Source organism: Onychomys torridus, chromosome 5, assembly GCF_903995425.1.
Source record: "Onychomys torridus chromosome 5, mOncTor1.1, whole genome shotgun sequence".
In the NCBI taxonomy this organism is placed as follows: domain Eukaryota; kingdom Metazoa; phylum Chordata; class Mammalia; order Rodentia; family Cricetidae; genus Onychomys; species Onychomys torridus.
Window position 1 is genome coordinate 51,297,631 of NC_050447.1, and position 14,782 is coordinate 51,312,412.

At 46.5% G+C, this 14,782-nt stretch overlaps 1 protein-coding gene across 1 annotated transcript in view; it reads right to left on the minus strand.

Annotated features, from left to right (window-relative positions):
• Positions 1 to 14,782, minus strand: part of Fanca (FA complementation group A) — a 46,952-nt gene continuing 32,170 nt past the window's right edge. Inside the window, exons 21-31 of the mRNA XM_036188489.1 lie at positions 14,006 to 14,082; positions 11,657 to 11,770; positions 9,769 to 9,905; positions 9,040 to 9,110; positions 8,706 to 8,802; positions 8,385 to 8,572; positions 6,556 to 6,652; positions 5,352 to 5,528; positions 3,911 to 3,984; positions 2,154 to 2,282; positions 1 to 31 (exon numbers count right to left, since the gene is read on the minus strand). Of these exons, the coding sequence (XP_036044382.1) occupies positions 28 to 31; positions 2,154 to 2,282; positions 3,911 to 3,984; positions 5,352 to 5,528; positions 6,556 to 6,652; positions 8,385 to 8,572; positions 8,706 to 8,802; positions 9,040 to 9,110; positions 9,769 to 9,905; positions 11,657 to 11,770; positions 14,006 to 14,082 (1,165 nt within the window). The 3' untranslated portion in view covers positions 1 to 27. The remainder of the gene's footprint in view (positions 32 to 2,153; positions 2,283 to 3,910; positions 3,985 to 5,351; positions 5,529 to 6,555; positions 6,653 to 8,384; positions 8,573 to 8,705; positions 8,803 to 9,039; positions 9,111 to 9,768; positions 9,906 to 11,656; positions 11,771 to 14,005; positions 14,083 to 14,782) is intronic.

Here is a 14,782-nt window from a genome sequence, read left to right on the forward strand (position 1 = left end):
CACCTTTCTTTAACTGCATTCCACGTACTAGCTAGAACAAGTAAGAGAAGAAATCCCAGGCTTCTAAACTAGAAAGGAAAAAGGTGAGTGATGTGCATTCACAAATGGTATGACATCACACACAGTGAAGCCTGAATAACTCACTCAAAAAGAACCTCTCAGATGCCGGGCAGTGGTGGCGCACGCCTTTAATCCCAGCACTGGGGAGGCAGAGGCAGGTGGATTTCTGTGAGTTCGAGGCCAGCCTGGTCTACAAATTGAGTTCTGGAAAAGGCTTTAAAGCTACACAAAGAAACCCTGTCTTGAAAAAACCAGAAAATAAATAAATAAATAAATAAAAATAAAAAGATCAAAACGTTGATCCTAAAGTTCAAATGAAATCACAAAGGACCCAGAACGGCCCAAGCAATCTTTAAAAAGAGCAATTTCAGGACTCCAGTTCAGAACAACACACTAAGACAGCAGACAGAAGCAGGGGGCCAGAAATAAACTCTTGGGTGAGTGGCCAGCTGACCTGTGACAAGGACATCAAGGACATCCCATGGGGAAAGTACAGTCTCTTCAACAAAGACATGCCAAAGAAAGGCAGTCCCACACCTCACATGAAGTAAAAACCAAAGTATAAGAGCTAAGAGTAAAACAAATGACTCAGACTTCACCAAGTTCACTTCTGAGTAGCAGTGAACATTATCAAGGGGGTAAAAAGAATCAGGGATCAGGAGAAAATCCGCGTAAGTCATCTATGTGCTAAGCGGCTAGGGTATATAAGAACTCCTACAAATCAGTAAGACAGCCCAACTTAGAAGGGAGTGGGTGTGTACTCAGAGGCAGGGCACTTTTCTAGCCTGTGTGGGGCCCTGGGTTTGAACTCTAATGGCACAAAAGATAGGTAGGGTGGAGGGATGGGAGAAAAAAGTTTTGTTTTGTTTTGTTTTGGTTTTTGGTTTTTTGAGACAGGGGTTCTCTGTGTAGCTTTGTGCCTTTTCCTGGAACTCACTCTGTAGCCCAGGCTGGCCTCGAACTCACAGAGATCCTCCTGGCTCTGCCTCCCCAGTGCTGGGATTAAAGGCGTGCACCACCACTGCCCGGAAAAAAGTATCATTATCCGTCAAGTCCAGTCCAAGAAACACAGTAACTCGGGGCTCTACAAAAACCTGTACACAAAAGTTCATAGCAATGTTATTCACAATAGCCAAACAACAGAAACAACCCAAATGTCCACCAATGGAAGGATGGATTAAAAAGATGATACATACTGTTCAGTGGCATTATTCAGCCATAAGAAATGAAATATTACATGGATGAACCTTGCAAACAAACATTTGCTCAGTGAAATAAGCCAGGAACAGAAGACCACATGTGATTCTGTTTCTTTTTTTGTTTTGTTTTTTGAGACAGGGTTTCTCCATGTAGTTTTGGTGCCTTTCCTGGATCTTGCTCTGTAGACCAGGCTGGCCTCGAACTCACAGAGATCCACCTGCCTCTGCCTCCCGAGTGCTGGGGTTAAAGGCATGTGCCACCACCGCCCAGCTGTGATTCTGTTTTTTTTTTTGTTTGTTTGTTTGTTTGTTTTTTTGTGGAGCTGAGAATCGAATCCAGGGCCTTGCGCTTGCTAGGCAAGCGCTCTACCTCTGAGCTAAATGCCCATGCCGATTCTGTTTCTCAACCCCGACCCTCAGCAGGGGTTGAAGTGTGAGCAGCACACTCACTGGCGTGGCCTGAGACAACATCTGCCCACTGCAGTGGCCCTCAGGAGCCGAAGGGACACTGAGGAAGTCCACTTTCACTCCGCTGTGCCGCCACTGCAACTGTCACCCCAGCCCTCAGGAAGCTGAGGCAGGAGAATGGAGTTCTAGGTCAGTTGGGCTACTGAGTGAGACCCTGTCTCAGACCCAAACAAAGGACTTCCTACAGTGATGTTGCACTGACATGTGAACACACGCAGAAGAGGACACACTGTGAGCCTGTGTGATGTGCTGTCCACTGACACGTGAACACCACACGGGAGAGGACACACTGTGAGCCTGTGTGATGTGCTGTCCACTGACACATGAACACCACACGGGAGAGGACACAGTGTGAGCTTACCCGAGTTGCACCGGTCTGGGCTGTTACTAGCACAGAGCAGGAGGTTTGAGGACTACGGGGCTGACCTTTGGTGGAAGTCCATCAGCTCACTGACAAGAACTGTGCACGCTATTTCCAGGTCTCCATCACAGCCTCCCAAAGCAGATGGTGCCGGGACGAAGTGCTCATAGATGGCCCACTGGTGGAAGTCATGTCTGCAACAGTTGAACACCGAGGTCAACTCTGAGGAAGACTTGATAACCAGGTGTCCAAGGGTCCTTAACATCCTGAAGCAGTCTCCATAAGAGGAACATAGGCCAGGGCATGGTGGCACACATCTTTAATCCCAGCACTTGGGATTGTAATTCCAGCAGAGGCAGGAGGATTGCTAAATTTGAGGCCAGCGTGGTCTACAAATTGAGTTCCAGGATAGCTAAGGCTGTCATACAAAGAAACTCTATCTCTAAATAAATAAATAAGTAAACAAACAAACAAACGGAACACCCAGTTCCGGTGACTGGGCAAAGCGGCAGCTAGCATCAGCAGCCTGAGAGTTCAGAGTGGAGTTAGGCTTAACTGTCTACAAGACAAGGGACCGGTGCTGTGAGAAAATGCATTCTCAGGGCAATCCTGTGACCAAAGCCCAGGCAGTGTTAATCCTGCAGGGTGACGGCTGACTATCTCAGTGAACCCAGTCAATGGAGCAGGTGGCTACACTGTGGACTGAGTTATCCGGTGGTCTGCACCACGTACACCCCAACAGGGGAACAGCTCAGAATCCAGACTGGATTGCAGGCCAGTGGTCAAAGAGAGCAGTACTATCTATGCTGAAGGGAACGGTCTCAAGGACATGGTGACTGTGGTCCACTAAGTGGAAACAGCCAAATACAAGTGAGCTATCCCACACCACAAAGAGTGGGTGAGGGAGATGGAGGGCAGCACTCTGCCCATGAGGGCTGAGATCTACACAGAACCTATTCAAGTATCAGTCATGTGATTACAGCAGGAAGGGTGGCTGGGAGCGACTTGTCAGTGGGGTTTTTGCCTTGTGTGTGTAAGGCCTGCAGAAGGGGACAGGGAGAACCCCTAAAACAGCCTAAATACAATCTCAAGGTAACAGTGATCCAAGGGTTAAAAAGTGAGGTTGTAGAGGCTGGGGCGATGGCTCAGCTGTTGAGAGAACTGGTGGCAGAGGATCCGGGTTCATTTCCCAGCACCGACAGACATAGCAGCTCACATCTGCCTGTAACTCCAGTTCCAAAGGATCTGCCACCTTTCTGGCCTCTGTAGGTACCACATACACACATGGTACATCCACAAACATAAATAAGTCATTTTTTTAAAAGTGAGATTATAATGAGGCCTCAAACAAACAAAAAACCCAGTCAAGATGTACTCGGTTTCGGGTGCCCAAGGCACTTCTTGGAACCTGCTCTCCAATGTACCCCTATTGCCCGACCTACTGTCCCAGTGTGGTCCCTGGCTCTTACAGGGCCTATCTTGTAGCCTCAGACCACTCATTGTGTCTACCTGTGCTTTTACCAAAGTGCACCGAATATGCTTTCTCAACATGGGCTCTGGTGGGTGTAGGGTTCCTGCAGAGACCTCGTCTGTCCTTATCTGTACAAAGGTGCCTTATAGGAAGGTGTGTCTCAGTTACTTTGTAACCCCAGCTTCTGGGACATTCTAGAAGTGTCTGGCACGCAGTGGAAACCCAGTGTTTTTTCAATAAAGACATGAATGACTGAAGTGCTCAGACGTGACCCAGTTAGCCTGAACGTAAGATGGCTGTGTGAAACAGACTATGACGATGTTTTAGGGGCCAGCTCCCCTGAGCGCTTACCTTTCTGTGTCTGAGAGTACATCAACTTCAGGTTGAATTTCCAATTCCATCTGTACCCAGTCTCTGTAAGTTAACTGAGTGATGGAAACATTCAGGGTAGGGAGGATGAAACACAAAACCCACACAGCTTATAAGCATTTGTCATTTTATCTGAAAAACAGAGATCTGTGCTCTGCTCTAATGAAATGGAGAACTGATGCATTATGGAAACATATTGTGTACAGGCTCTGAATATGAAATTAAAACTAGTGAAACCAGTCCAGTTTTGCTTGTTTGTTTGAGACAGGGTCTTACTCTGTACCTAGGGCAGGCCTTGAACTTACTATGGACAGCCACAAATCTTCCTGCTTCAATTCCCCAAGTGCTGAGATCACAAACATATACTACCGCACCTGGCCAAACTGGTCTTTTAACTAGCGTACTACCTACTTTTAACTAACTAGCCTATTCCTAACTAAATTACTATGCAGTAAGAAAAGAAATTATTTTATAGATCAGGCGTTGAGGGAACAAACCTTAGTATAAACTGGGTGTGGTAGTACAGCAGTTGATCGCAGCACTCAAGGCAGATGCAGGAGGATCTCTCTGAGTTGAGGTCAGCCTGGTCTACAGAGTGAGTTCCAGAACCGTCAGGGCTACAATGAGACCCTGCCTGAAGCAAACAAACAAACAAACAACCCCTCCCCCAAACCCTGATGTACCAATCCGCTTCAAATATTCCTGGCATCTATTTTTCTTCCTTGAGACAAGGTTTCTCTGTATTCCTGGCATCTTATATCTTGGTTTTTTTTTCTTATGAAAATTCTTAGAGTGATTTCACCTACCATTGTGCCCTAGTCTCAAAATCTCACTTTGTGTAAAAAACCCACATGGACAGGCCACCCCGCCACACATTCCTACTTGGACAGTGTTCAAGGTGGACAGATACGACGTAACTAGGAAGCAAAACTGCAAATGTCCTAGACATGACAGGGTCCTCTGAAGAGCTGATGAGCTCCGGCTATCGGCTGCTCCGCCTTCCCTCACACTGGTCACGGCACCACACCTACCTTATATAGCCAAACCACAAAAACGTGACACAACGATCTTCCCCAAACTAGGCAAACACATTAGGAAATAATGGACATGGTCTGTTTGTGCAAATTGTGCCAGGTTCCAGTGGATGGGCATAAGCTAGAGGCATGGACAAACCAAGGCCCCATGACAGGGCTGCTGTGAAGAGCACAGCAAGGTCTTCTGGAGTGTCCCTTCACAGTGACCACAGTGAAGGTTTCAGTTCAACCAAGTATTGCTCTGGCCTCCCAGGAGACATAGAACCCTCTTACACCCAGGTTTCTTCTACCCCGCTCCAACCCCAACACACACACACACACACACACACACACACACACACACACACGCAGCCAGGGCATGTGACATAGTAGAAAACATGGAGACTCACATAAAATCCCTTTTCCTTCCACAGCTCTTGGAAGCTGCCCCATCTCCACAGACAGAGTGCAGCGCTCTGCCAGTCTGCAGAAGGAAGGTACAGGGGTCTCCAGGAGACGGAAGCTGTGTGTTCTGGAGGACAAGGTGCTCTGGCCTCCGAGAACACTCTTAACATAACAAACTGAAACTGAAACAGACAAGTTCACAGTGAGACAGGGCAACAGTCACAGAGACACACCAGAGAACCCACCAGGAGAGCTAACTGTCACCCGCTAGGGGACCCAAACCAGCCCTGACACACACAGCATTTCAGTGATCAGGGGAGGAGGAGGAAGAGGGGCGGAGGCAAGGCACTTCTCCTTGGGGTCTCCCGAAAACCTGGCCTTTCTGGTGAAATCTGGGTGGGTGTTTTGTTGAGGGGCCTGTAACTCCAGCTCAAGAAGTTCTGAAGCCCTCTTCTGGCCTAGCTGTCCTCCCCGCCCTCATACAATTGGAAATAAAGCTTGACAATAACAAATGAAGAAAAAACCTTCACAAATCCTCCTGCTTCAGCATCTCAAAGATGTTTTCTCTTTTATTTCTAATGTGAAGCCTACAGTCAAAATCCAGTGGTTATACATGAGAGGCGCCCATCAAAATTCTACCAGTTTGAAGTAATAACTTGGTGATAGGGCACTTGCTTAGTACATGTGAGAACCAAAGTTTGATCCCAGAACTGAAAACAAAACAAAACAAAACAAAAACTGAATCAGGAGTTGGGGATTTAGCTCAGTGGTAGAGTGCTTGCCTAGCAAGCGCAAGGCCCTGGGTTCGGTTCTCAGTTCTGGCAAAAAAAAAAAAAAAAAAAAAAAAAAAAAAAAAAACACAATGAACCAACCAGCCATATAAACAAACAAAACCATACAGAGGGATAACTGTGGTTTAAGGGGAAAGACTTTTTTGTTTTTTAATGAATTCTTAACCTTTAGCTTATTAGTGCTATAAACATCAGTATCTATTCAAAGGAGTAGCATATACTTAACTGACATCTTAGCCCCAACTTGAACTAAGAGATACAGTAGCAGTATTCAGCATGAAAAACTCCCCAAGCAGACAGCCAGGTTCTCAGAGACAGCCTGATTGATGTATCATGCACCCATAAACTGAGGTAAACACAAGAAAGCTGCAGAACCCAGAAACCCTCAGGTCAAAAAACAGGACACTGAAGCACATACCCTTTTGATCAGGCCTGGAGATAAACAGTTGTTCAAGGCAGCAAGGGGCTGTGCAGCGAACTTGCATACACAGTAAGAAATTGCTGCTGTACAGAATCTGCAATCAAGGAGAAGTAAACTGAATTTACCAAACCGACTTTGGTGTGTTCTAAACTAGACGACCCGAGAATCACTCCTTTATTTAAAGAACTGTTGGACCACCTTGGATTCAGGCTCAGTGTCTCCTGACAGGGAGATGCTGCCTCCAAAGGCTCACATCCACACTGAAGGTGGAGAATGACAGGCACACAACACCATGTGTGAGACAAGGATATGTGTGAAGAGCCACACCAAGACACAAAAGGAAGGAAGCATATACTGCCCAGCCCTTGGGAACAGGTCATTCAGTGGAGGGCACAGACAGCAAGGCTGGTCCAGGCACCTCTAGCTCAGTGAGCATCACTTGTGTTCTTGTGTGAGGGTCTCAAGAGCTCACATGCTCCACGTCTTGGGAGAACACAGTATCTGTGAGCACAGCTCAGCCTCATGTGGCTCTGGCTACTAGGAGAAATGACTGGTTACAAAACTGTGTGCAGAAGCAAAAGATGACATGGGACGGAGACTAGGGGCCTTTGTCCCAATGCCTGACCTTGGGAAAAGGACTTTCTTGGGGGATCAGACGATTATAGAACATTGTAGTTTTCTATACGGCTTAGTTTATATAAATAGCTAAAGCTTAAAAGTAAGCAAAGATGAGGCTAGACAAATATTACTGTGAACCTGAGTAGACCTTAGGAATTTATTAATCTGTTTTAAAATTAATTAATTTCGTTTTATTTTATGTGCATTGGTGTCTTGCTTGCATGCATGTCTGTGTGAGGGTGTCAGATCCCCTGGAACTGGAGTTACAGACAGCTGCGAGCTGCCATGTGGGTGCTGGGAATTGAACCTAGGTCCTCTGTTAGGGCAGCCAGTGTTCTTAGCCACTGAGCCATCTCTGCAGCCCTGGAATTTATAAATCTTGATTATCAAATATACCTTAAGCATATGTTACTTATCTAAGTTTTCTGGCAGCTTGGTGTGAACTTATGTGGGAGCAGGCAGTTATCAAGCTATAATGGTCCCACAGTGATGGGATTTTCCCCCAAAGAATTACTTTGTTTAGAGAGGCTGCCACTTTATACATTTTCATCCTTCAAAGCACACACAAAATTTCCCAAGACAGCCAAACAATCTCCACCATAGGACAGCAAGGATATCCTTTGCCAAGGATAGCACAATTGTGGAGAGATGTGTTTACAGTAGTTAATAGTAGTAACAACCTCCAACTTTAGCAGTCCCCTAAAGCACAAACAAACGAAACACCTAAATATAACAAAAACCTAAAATATTAAGGGATGACTCTTGGGTGACCCATTTTCTGCACTGCTCTCTCTAATTTGGTATCAGGGATTGAACCCAGGGCCTTATTCAAGCTGAGCATAGATGCTATCACTGACTACGTATGCCCCATTCCTGGGCTCGCTCTCTTTCCTCTTCTTTTAAAAATTTTGGTTATTTCATTTCTTTTATGTGTATAAATGTTTTGCCTGCACAGATGGCTGTGCACTAAGCATGCGCAATGCCAATAGAGACCAGACGAGGGAGTCAGATTCTCTAGAACTGGAGCTAGAAATGGTGAGCTGCCATGTGAGTGCTGGAATAGAACCTGGATCCTCTGGAAGAGCAGCCAATGTCTTTAACCACTGAGCTGTCTCTCCAGCCACACGGTCTCTCATAATTTTATTTGCTGAGTATTTGTTACTTTTCAAGAGGGAAAACAACTGCTGAGTTACTCAGGAAGGACTTACTTCATGCAGAAGAGCAGAGATTCCCTTGTGCGGCAGGTCAGGAGGCTGTTCAAGAACTCAGGGACACAAAGGCTGTCAGCGGAGGCAAGGACACCGGGATCCACCTCTGGAAGTATGGACTTGGACTCACCCAGATGGACGGCAAGGGCAGCCAACCCCAGCACATGAGGGGTGCTCAGGCTTGGGCCCTGAAATAAGGACAGAGTTAATGATAGTCTGCTCCCTAGCTAGAAGACTCGAAAATCACTGAAAAGCAGAAGTTGGCATCAGTGGAGGCTCACAGCAGCTGGAGAAGTAACCTGCAGGATGCAGGAAACCTACCTGGTGATAGAGCAGCTGGCAGAGCCGAGTGAGCACTGCAGGGAAAAGCACGTGTCCACAAAGGGTCCTCACGAAAAGGACAGCCCAGGGGCTCTGCCTGCAAAGACAGAGAACAAGTCACTGGCTGGTTGTAGCCCTGTCCATTCCTTCCACGACCAGTCTAGGCACAGGGGCCTATACAAGGCTCGGGGTTCTTCCAAACAGTGGCCTTTATGTAACACCATCAGTCTTCAATGCAGTCTCTACACGACAAAACAGCCTAGTCATCCACTCTTGGAACAGAGCTTGCCCTGCTTGGTCTCAGCACCCTAGGAAAGATGAAAATCACCCTTACCTCTCTGGGGTCACAAAACTAGAGGCTGCCATTTGGTCCTGACAGAAGGCTGTGAGCAGGAGATCCACAACCTGGGAAGAGACACATCACTGTGAGGCTTTGGCCTCCTACATCTGGGGGTGACCTGTACCGAAAGAACCATAGTAAAGTCTGCACTTAATTTTTTATTTATTTTATGCATGCAGCGGCCAGAGGACAACTCTCAGGAGTCAGTTCTCTGCTACCACCTCACAGGAAGTGGGGATCAAATTCAAGTTGTCAGATTTGCACTTGCAAAGGAAGCCACAATGCAAGTTAGCACCAAGTCCCTGGACTGGACCAGGTAAGTGTCACCACACAGATAGAAACCTGAAGGTGCCCAGTGGGAAGAAGGTAAACCTTGATAGTAAAGGCAGAAAAGTAAATATGGGCTTTGGGGTTAAAACCAGCCTTCACCACACAGGCTTCTTTAAAATGCAAAAACAAGCCGGTGGAACACACCTGGAACCCCGACACTTGGGATGTGGAGACAGGAAGAGCAGAAATTCAGGTCCAGCCTCAGCTACACAGTAAGAGTAAGGCCAGCTGGGCTACAGGAGACCCTGTCTCAAAAAAACTCATAAAAAAGTAAGAACGCCTTTAGCCACAAACAGGCAAGGGAGGCTGGCCAACTGTGGCGTGGTCAGTACCTGTGTGCACAACATCTGACTGCATACCTTTTACATAACCTAAGAAGGGTCACAGACATACCTCCTGGTCCTGTGTCCGGAGCGTGGGAGTAAGGATGCTGAGCTGGATCTTTGCTCTCCGGAGGCTGCCATCATCGCTACTGTGACCCAAAGCAGCACTGAGTCTTTCAGAGACCACAGCCACCTGAGCAGATATAACTGCAGACAGAGAAGCCAGATAGGTTCAGAGCAAGCCTGGGAAGAAGCAACATGAAGAAGTGCTGGCAGGGCCTCGTAGGATACCAGGTAGCACTGGCCACGCTGTTACACCCCAGCATGGAGCCACCTCTGAGACGTGACTCCTCCATCTGTCTAAGCACAAAGCCTCGAAGACTGAAGAAACTCGAGGCCACTGCAAAGGCCCCGGTGACTCACTAGAGCATGGGAACCTCTGTTGCTTCGTCAGAGCTGACCTGGCACCCATCAGTCTTTTGCTTAAGTCCTGGAACTCTTCCTAATGTTCCACAAATGCTACATTCTGAGCTGGATGTAGTGGTGAATTCCAACAAATCCCAGCACTTGGAAGGCTGAGGCAGGAAGAACATTTGAGCTCTGAGATTAAGGCCAGCATGAGTAAGGGAGCAGGAGCCCATATGCACATGCACACACAAAGCCACACACAGCACCACACTTTACACAAGCAGCCTAGGAAGTTGTGCTTTGACGTCTGTATACCTGGCCTAAGGAATTGTGTCAAGGATCCACAGCCTCAGCAAAGCTGTGGCAATGCACAAGTTGGTTAATGCCTCCCTGTGAGGCTAGCTTGGCTTCTATAAATATCAATCCACAGTAAAGTAAAATCTATTATGCATAAAAATAGATTTTGGGGGCTGAAGAGATGGCTCAGAGGTTAAGAGCACCAACTGCTCTTCCAGAGGTCCTGAGTTCAATTCCCAGCACCCACATGGTATCTTACAACCATCTGTAACGAGATCTGGTACCCTCTTCTGTATACATAATGAATAAATAAATCTTAAAAAAAAAATTGGGGGTTTGATGTGGGTTGTCACACAATAAAGGATTCAGGTTGTTTTGTTTTTTTTCCAATTATTTTTAATCATGTGTATGTGTGTGTTCTGTGTGGGTATGTACATATGAGTGATGGTGCCTAGAGTCCAGAGGAGAATGTTGGATCACCCAAAGCTGGAGTTACAGGTAAGTTACCTGATATGGATGCTGGGAAGCAAAGCCAGATCCTCTGCTTAACTGCTGAGCCACCTGTGCAGCTCCAATTCAAGAGGGTTTTGTTTGTTTGATTTGTTGTTTTGAGACAGGGTTTCTCTGTGTAACCCTGACTGTCCTGGAACTCACTCTGTAGCCCAGGCTGGCCTCGAACTCGCAGAGATCTGCCTGGCTCTGCCTCCCAAGTGCTGGGATTAAAGGCATGTGCCCCCACCGCCTGGCCGTTTTTTTTGTTTTTAACAACAGAAACTAGACAAGTGCACCCAGTCACAACCTGGGGAATTTACTTTGCACTGTACATTCACTAAAGTGAAGCCCTGGGAGCAGCGCAAGCCTGTGGCTGATGTCACGGGCCGCTGTCCAAGTCAGTGCTTTGCTGTCCCACAGACGATGCTCTGAACTCAGGGCTTCAGAAAATACTCAGAAGCAGAAACAGAAAGGAGCCCAAGGTGCTTGACGCTGGATCTACTTGGACAGTCAGTAAGAACCTGTGCTCACGGACTTCAGCTTCCTTCCCTTTCCAGCATCCGACTTATCAGGACACAAGAAGGATGACCCACCTCCTGCCTAGGGAGTGTGACAGGACAGTGAGGCTGTTCCCATCATTCCGACTCCTCACTTGGTCTAGTCTGTGGGCACGTTCATCCGCCAAGTGCTGAGCTACAGGAATGACAGGCCAGCCTCCGGCACACACACTCTACCACACACACCCCATCCCGCTTTCTTACCATCGTATTGGGTGGGGTCTGTCATTAAGGCTCTGAGCTCTTCAAGTGCTGCTGTGAGCAGTCCCAGGGGCTGTTCAGCACACTCAGGCTCCGTCCTTCTTCCTGGGGTGGCATCTGAACCGGGGAAGGACATTTTAAAAATCAGGTCAAATGGTAGCAACGCCCAGTGGGATTCTGTATTATAAATAGAAAAACCTCATAGACTTGGGGAAAAGCTGATGTGTACCGCTCTGTGTGGACAGCACTCAGTTTCTGGGAGCTTTTCTCTTTGACGCTGGATATTACATATAGTATCAAAATAAAAATGAGACTGGGAATGTTACTCTATAGCAGAACATGTGTCTGTAATGTACAAAGCACTTTAATTCCTAGCAACATATTTTTTGTTGTTGTTGTTTTTGTAGACAAGGTTCCTTTGTGTCACCACCTTGGCTGTCCTGGAACTTGTTTTGTAGACTAGGCTGGCCTCAAAGTCAGAGATCCACCTGCCCAGCACAACATACATTTTTTTTTTTTAATGTGCATTGGTGTTCTGCCTGTATGCATGTCTGTGTGAGGGTGTCAGATCTTGTAGTTACAGACAGTTGTTAGCTGCCATGTGGTTGCTGGGAATTGAACTCAGGACCTCTGGAAGAACAGTCAGTGCTCTTAACCGCTGAGCCATCTCTCCAGTCTCCCCCAACATACATTTTTAAAAAAAATTTATAAACAAGTTTAAGGAAAGAAAAGAGAAAGCCTGAAGAGATAGCTGAGGGATTAAAAGCACCACCTGCTCTTCCAGATTTGAGTCTAAGCAACCATGCTGTGGCTCACAACCATCTGTAACAAATATCACATTTTCTTTCATATGCGGCATCTAGATTTAAAAAAAAGGGGGGGGGGAGTTGGGGATTTAGCTCAGTAGGCAAGTGTAAGGCCTTGGGTTTGGTCCTCAGCTCCAGGGGGGGAAAAAGACTTTTTGGGAAGAGGAAGGGGACCAAGAGAGTAATTAGTGTGTGATATGTGACCGAATTAAATAATATATGTATGAGAAAGTCACAATGAAATCCAGCATTTTGTATAATTGATATAGATTAATTTAAAAAATGTAAACAGAGCATTTGTGATGTGACTCAGTTATTCAGTTGGTAGATTTTTTTAAAGATTTTATTTATTATGTATTTATTATTTATTTATTTATATATTATGTATTTATTATTTATTTATTTATTTATTTATTATGTCTGCAGGCTAGAGAGGGCACCAGATCTCATTACAGATGGTTGTGAGCCACCATGTGGTTGCTGGAAATTGAACTCAGGACCTCTGCAAGAGCAGTCAGTGCTCTTAACCTCTGAACCATCTCTCCAGCCCCAGTTGGTAGATTCTTGCCCAACATGCACAAAGCCCTGGGTCTGATACCAGCTCTACACATAAAACTGGACATGGTTGCATATGCCTATAATCCCAGCACTTGGGAGGTGGAGGCAGGAGGCTCAAAGTTCAAGGTCCTTCTCAGCTACACAGAGAGTTCAAGGCTAGCCAAGGATATGAGACCCTGTTTAAGTAAATCAATAAATAATTGAAAACTCAAAGACAAAATGAGCGACTTTTCCTGATGCCTCTCTCACTGTCGTCACGCTGGCCGTCAGAGCTACACGGCATTGAAGAATGGGGTGGAGAGAACATGCTAGCCACACACTGTAGGAACGGCGGCTCACTGACCACAGCTTCCCAGAGCCAACAAGATCTATCGCTGTTCTCATAGGTGCAAAGATCCCCAGCACAGGGTTGGACAGACGGCTCAATGGTTAAGAGCTCTAGCTGCTGGGTTTGATTCCTAGAACCCACATGGTGGCTCACAACTGTCTGCAACTCCAGTTCCAGATCTAACCCCTCTTCTGGCCTCTGCAGACACCAGGCAAACACATGATGCATAAACATAAACATACACACAGGCAAGAACACCCACACACATAAAATAAAAATAAAAATAAAAAAAACAAACAAACAAACAAAAAAAACCCCTGCAACCTGCTACAAACCAAATTGTCCAGTTAGAAAATAATTACACCCGACTACACTATACTGTGGGCCTTGAGCTACATGTGAAGATACCAAATATAGAGGTGGGCTTCTACTTCACGCTTCCCAGGAGATGGGAACGGGGCTGACTGTCAAGGTCGCCACGACAATAACCATGAGCTGCTAACACATTGTTTGGTCCCCAGGTGCCGTGGTCAGGGAGTCACAGGCCTCTTGCACCGGGGTGAGTACAACCTGACCACTGAGGATGCCAATGCAGGTGCTGATGACAGACACATCATAGAAATGGCAAGCACAGGAACAGAAGGTGACCAAGAGCCTTACCTTCGGGCTGCTTCTCCTCAGCAGCGGCACAGGCTTGGCGGTAGGCATCGTATAACGATGAGGGAATCTTATCGGCTCTAGATAAAAAGAAAGCAATGCCCACGTCACCCATGACAGCGTTCAGGTTTCTGATTCCAAGGCTATCACACCAGTGTATATTGTATTGTTCTGTGTTTTATCCCTTTTTTTCAGTGCTGGGGATTAAACCCACTAGGCAAACAGCAAACAATTTACCATAGAGCTAGCCATTTATTAGTATTAGAAGAAAACAAATCACATTTATGATTTTAAAAGTATAGATATGAGAAATTTCAGTGGTACCTACGATTTCACAACATGTCATGTATTAGTAATAAATACTGAGTGCTAATTTTAAAAGATCATTAGAATATTCAGGTGACACACAGCAGTCTGTGTGATCCATCTCCAGATTGCCTCTCTTACGATGATTCTGGCCTGTCGGCTGGGTTTTTGCTTTGGAGCACAGGCTTCAGTCTGAATTTTGCCAATTTCAGATGGTCAGCCTGAGGTAGCCTCACGGCACTGTGAGAATATTTGTGCTGAACTCTTCTGAGTCCATTTCCAGGGCCATTCCAGAGCCATGTGTTATACACACAGAGGGATGTCCGGGTAGGTGTGACAGTCCTGTCCATGCCACCAGGGGGCTATTGCCAGTGCAAACACACAGACAGCCCCAGTTCCCATCAGCACCTCCACCTCACTATGAGAATACTGTCAGTGAATTCGGTTCAGACAGGACCAGGAACGCCGCTCAGG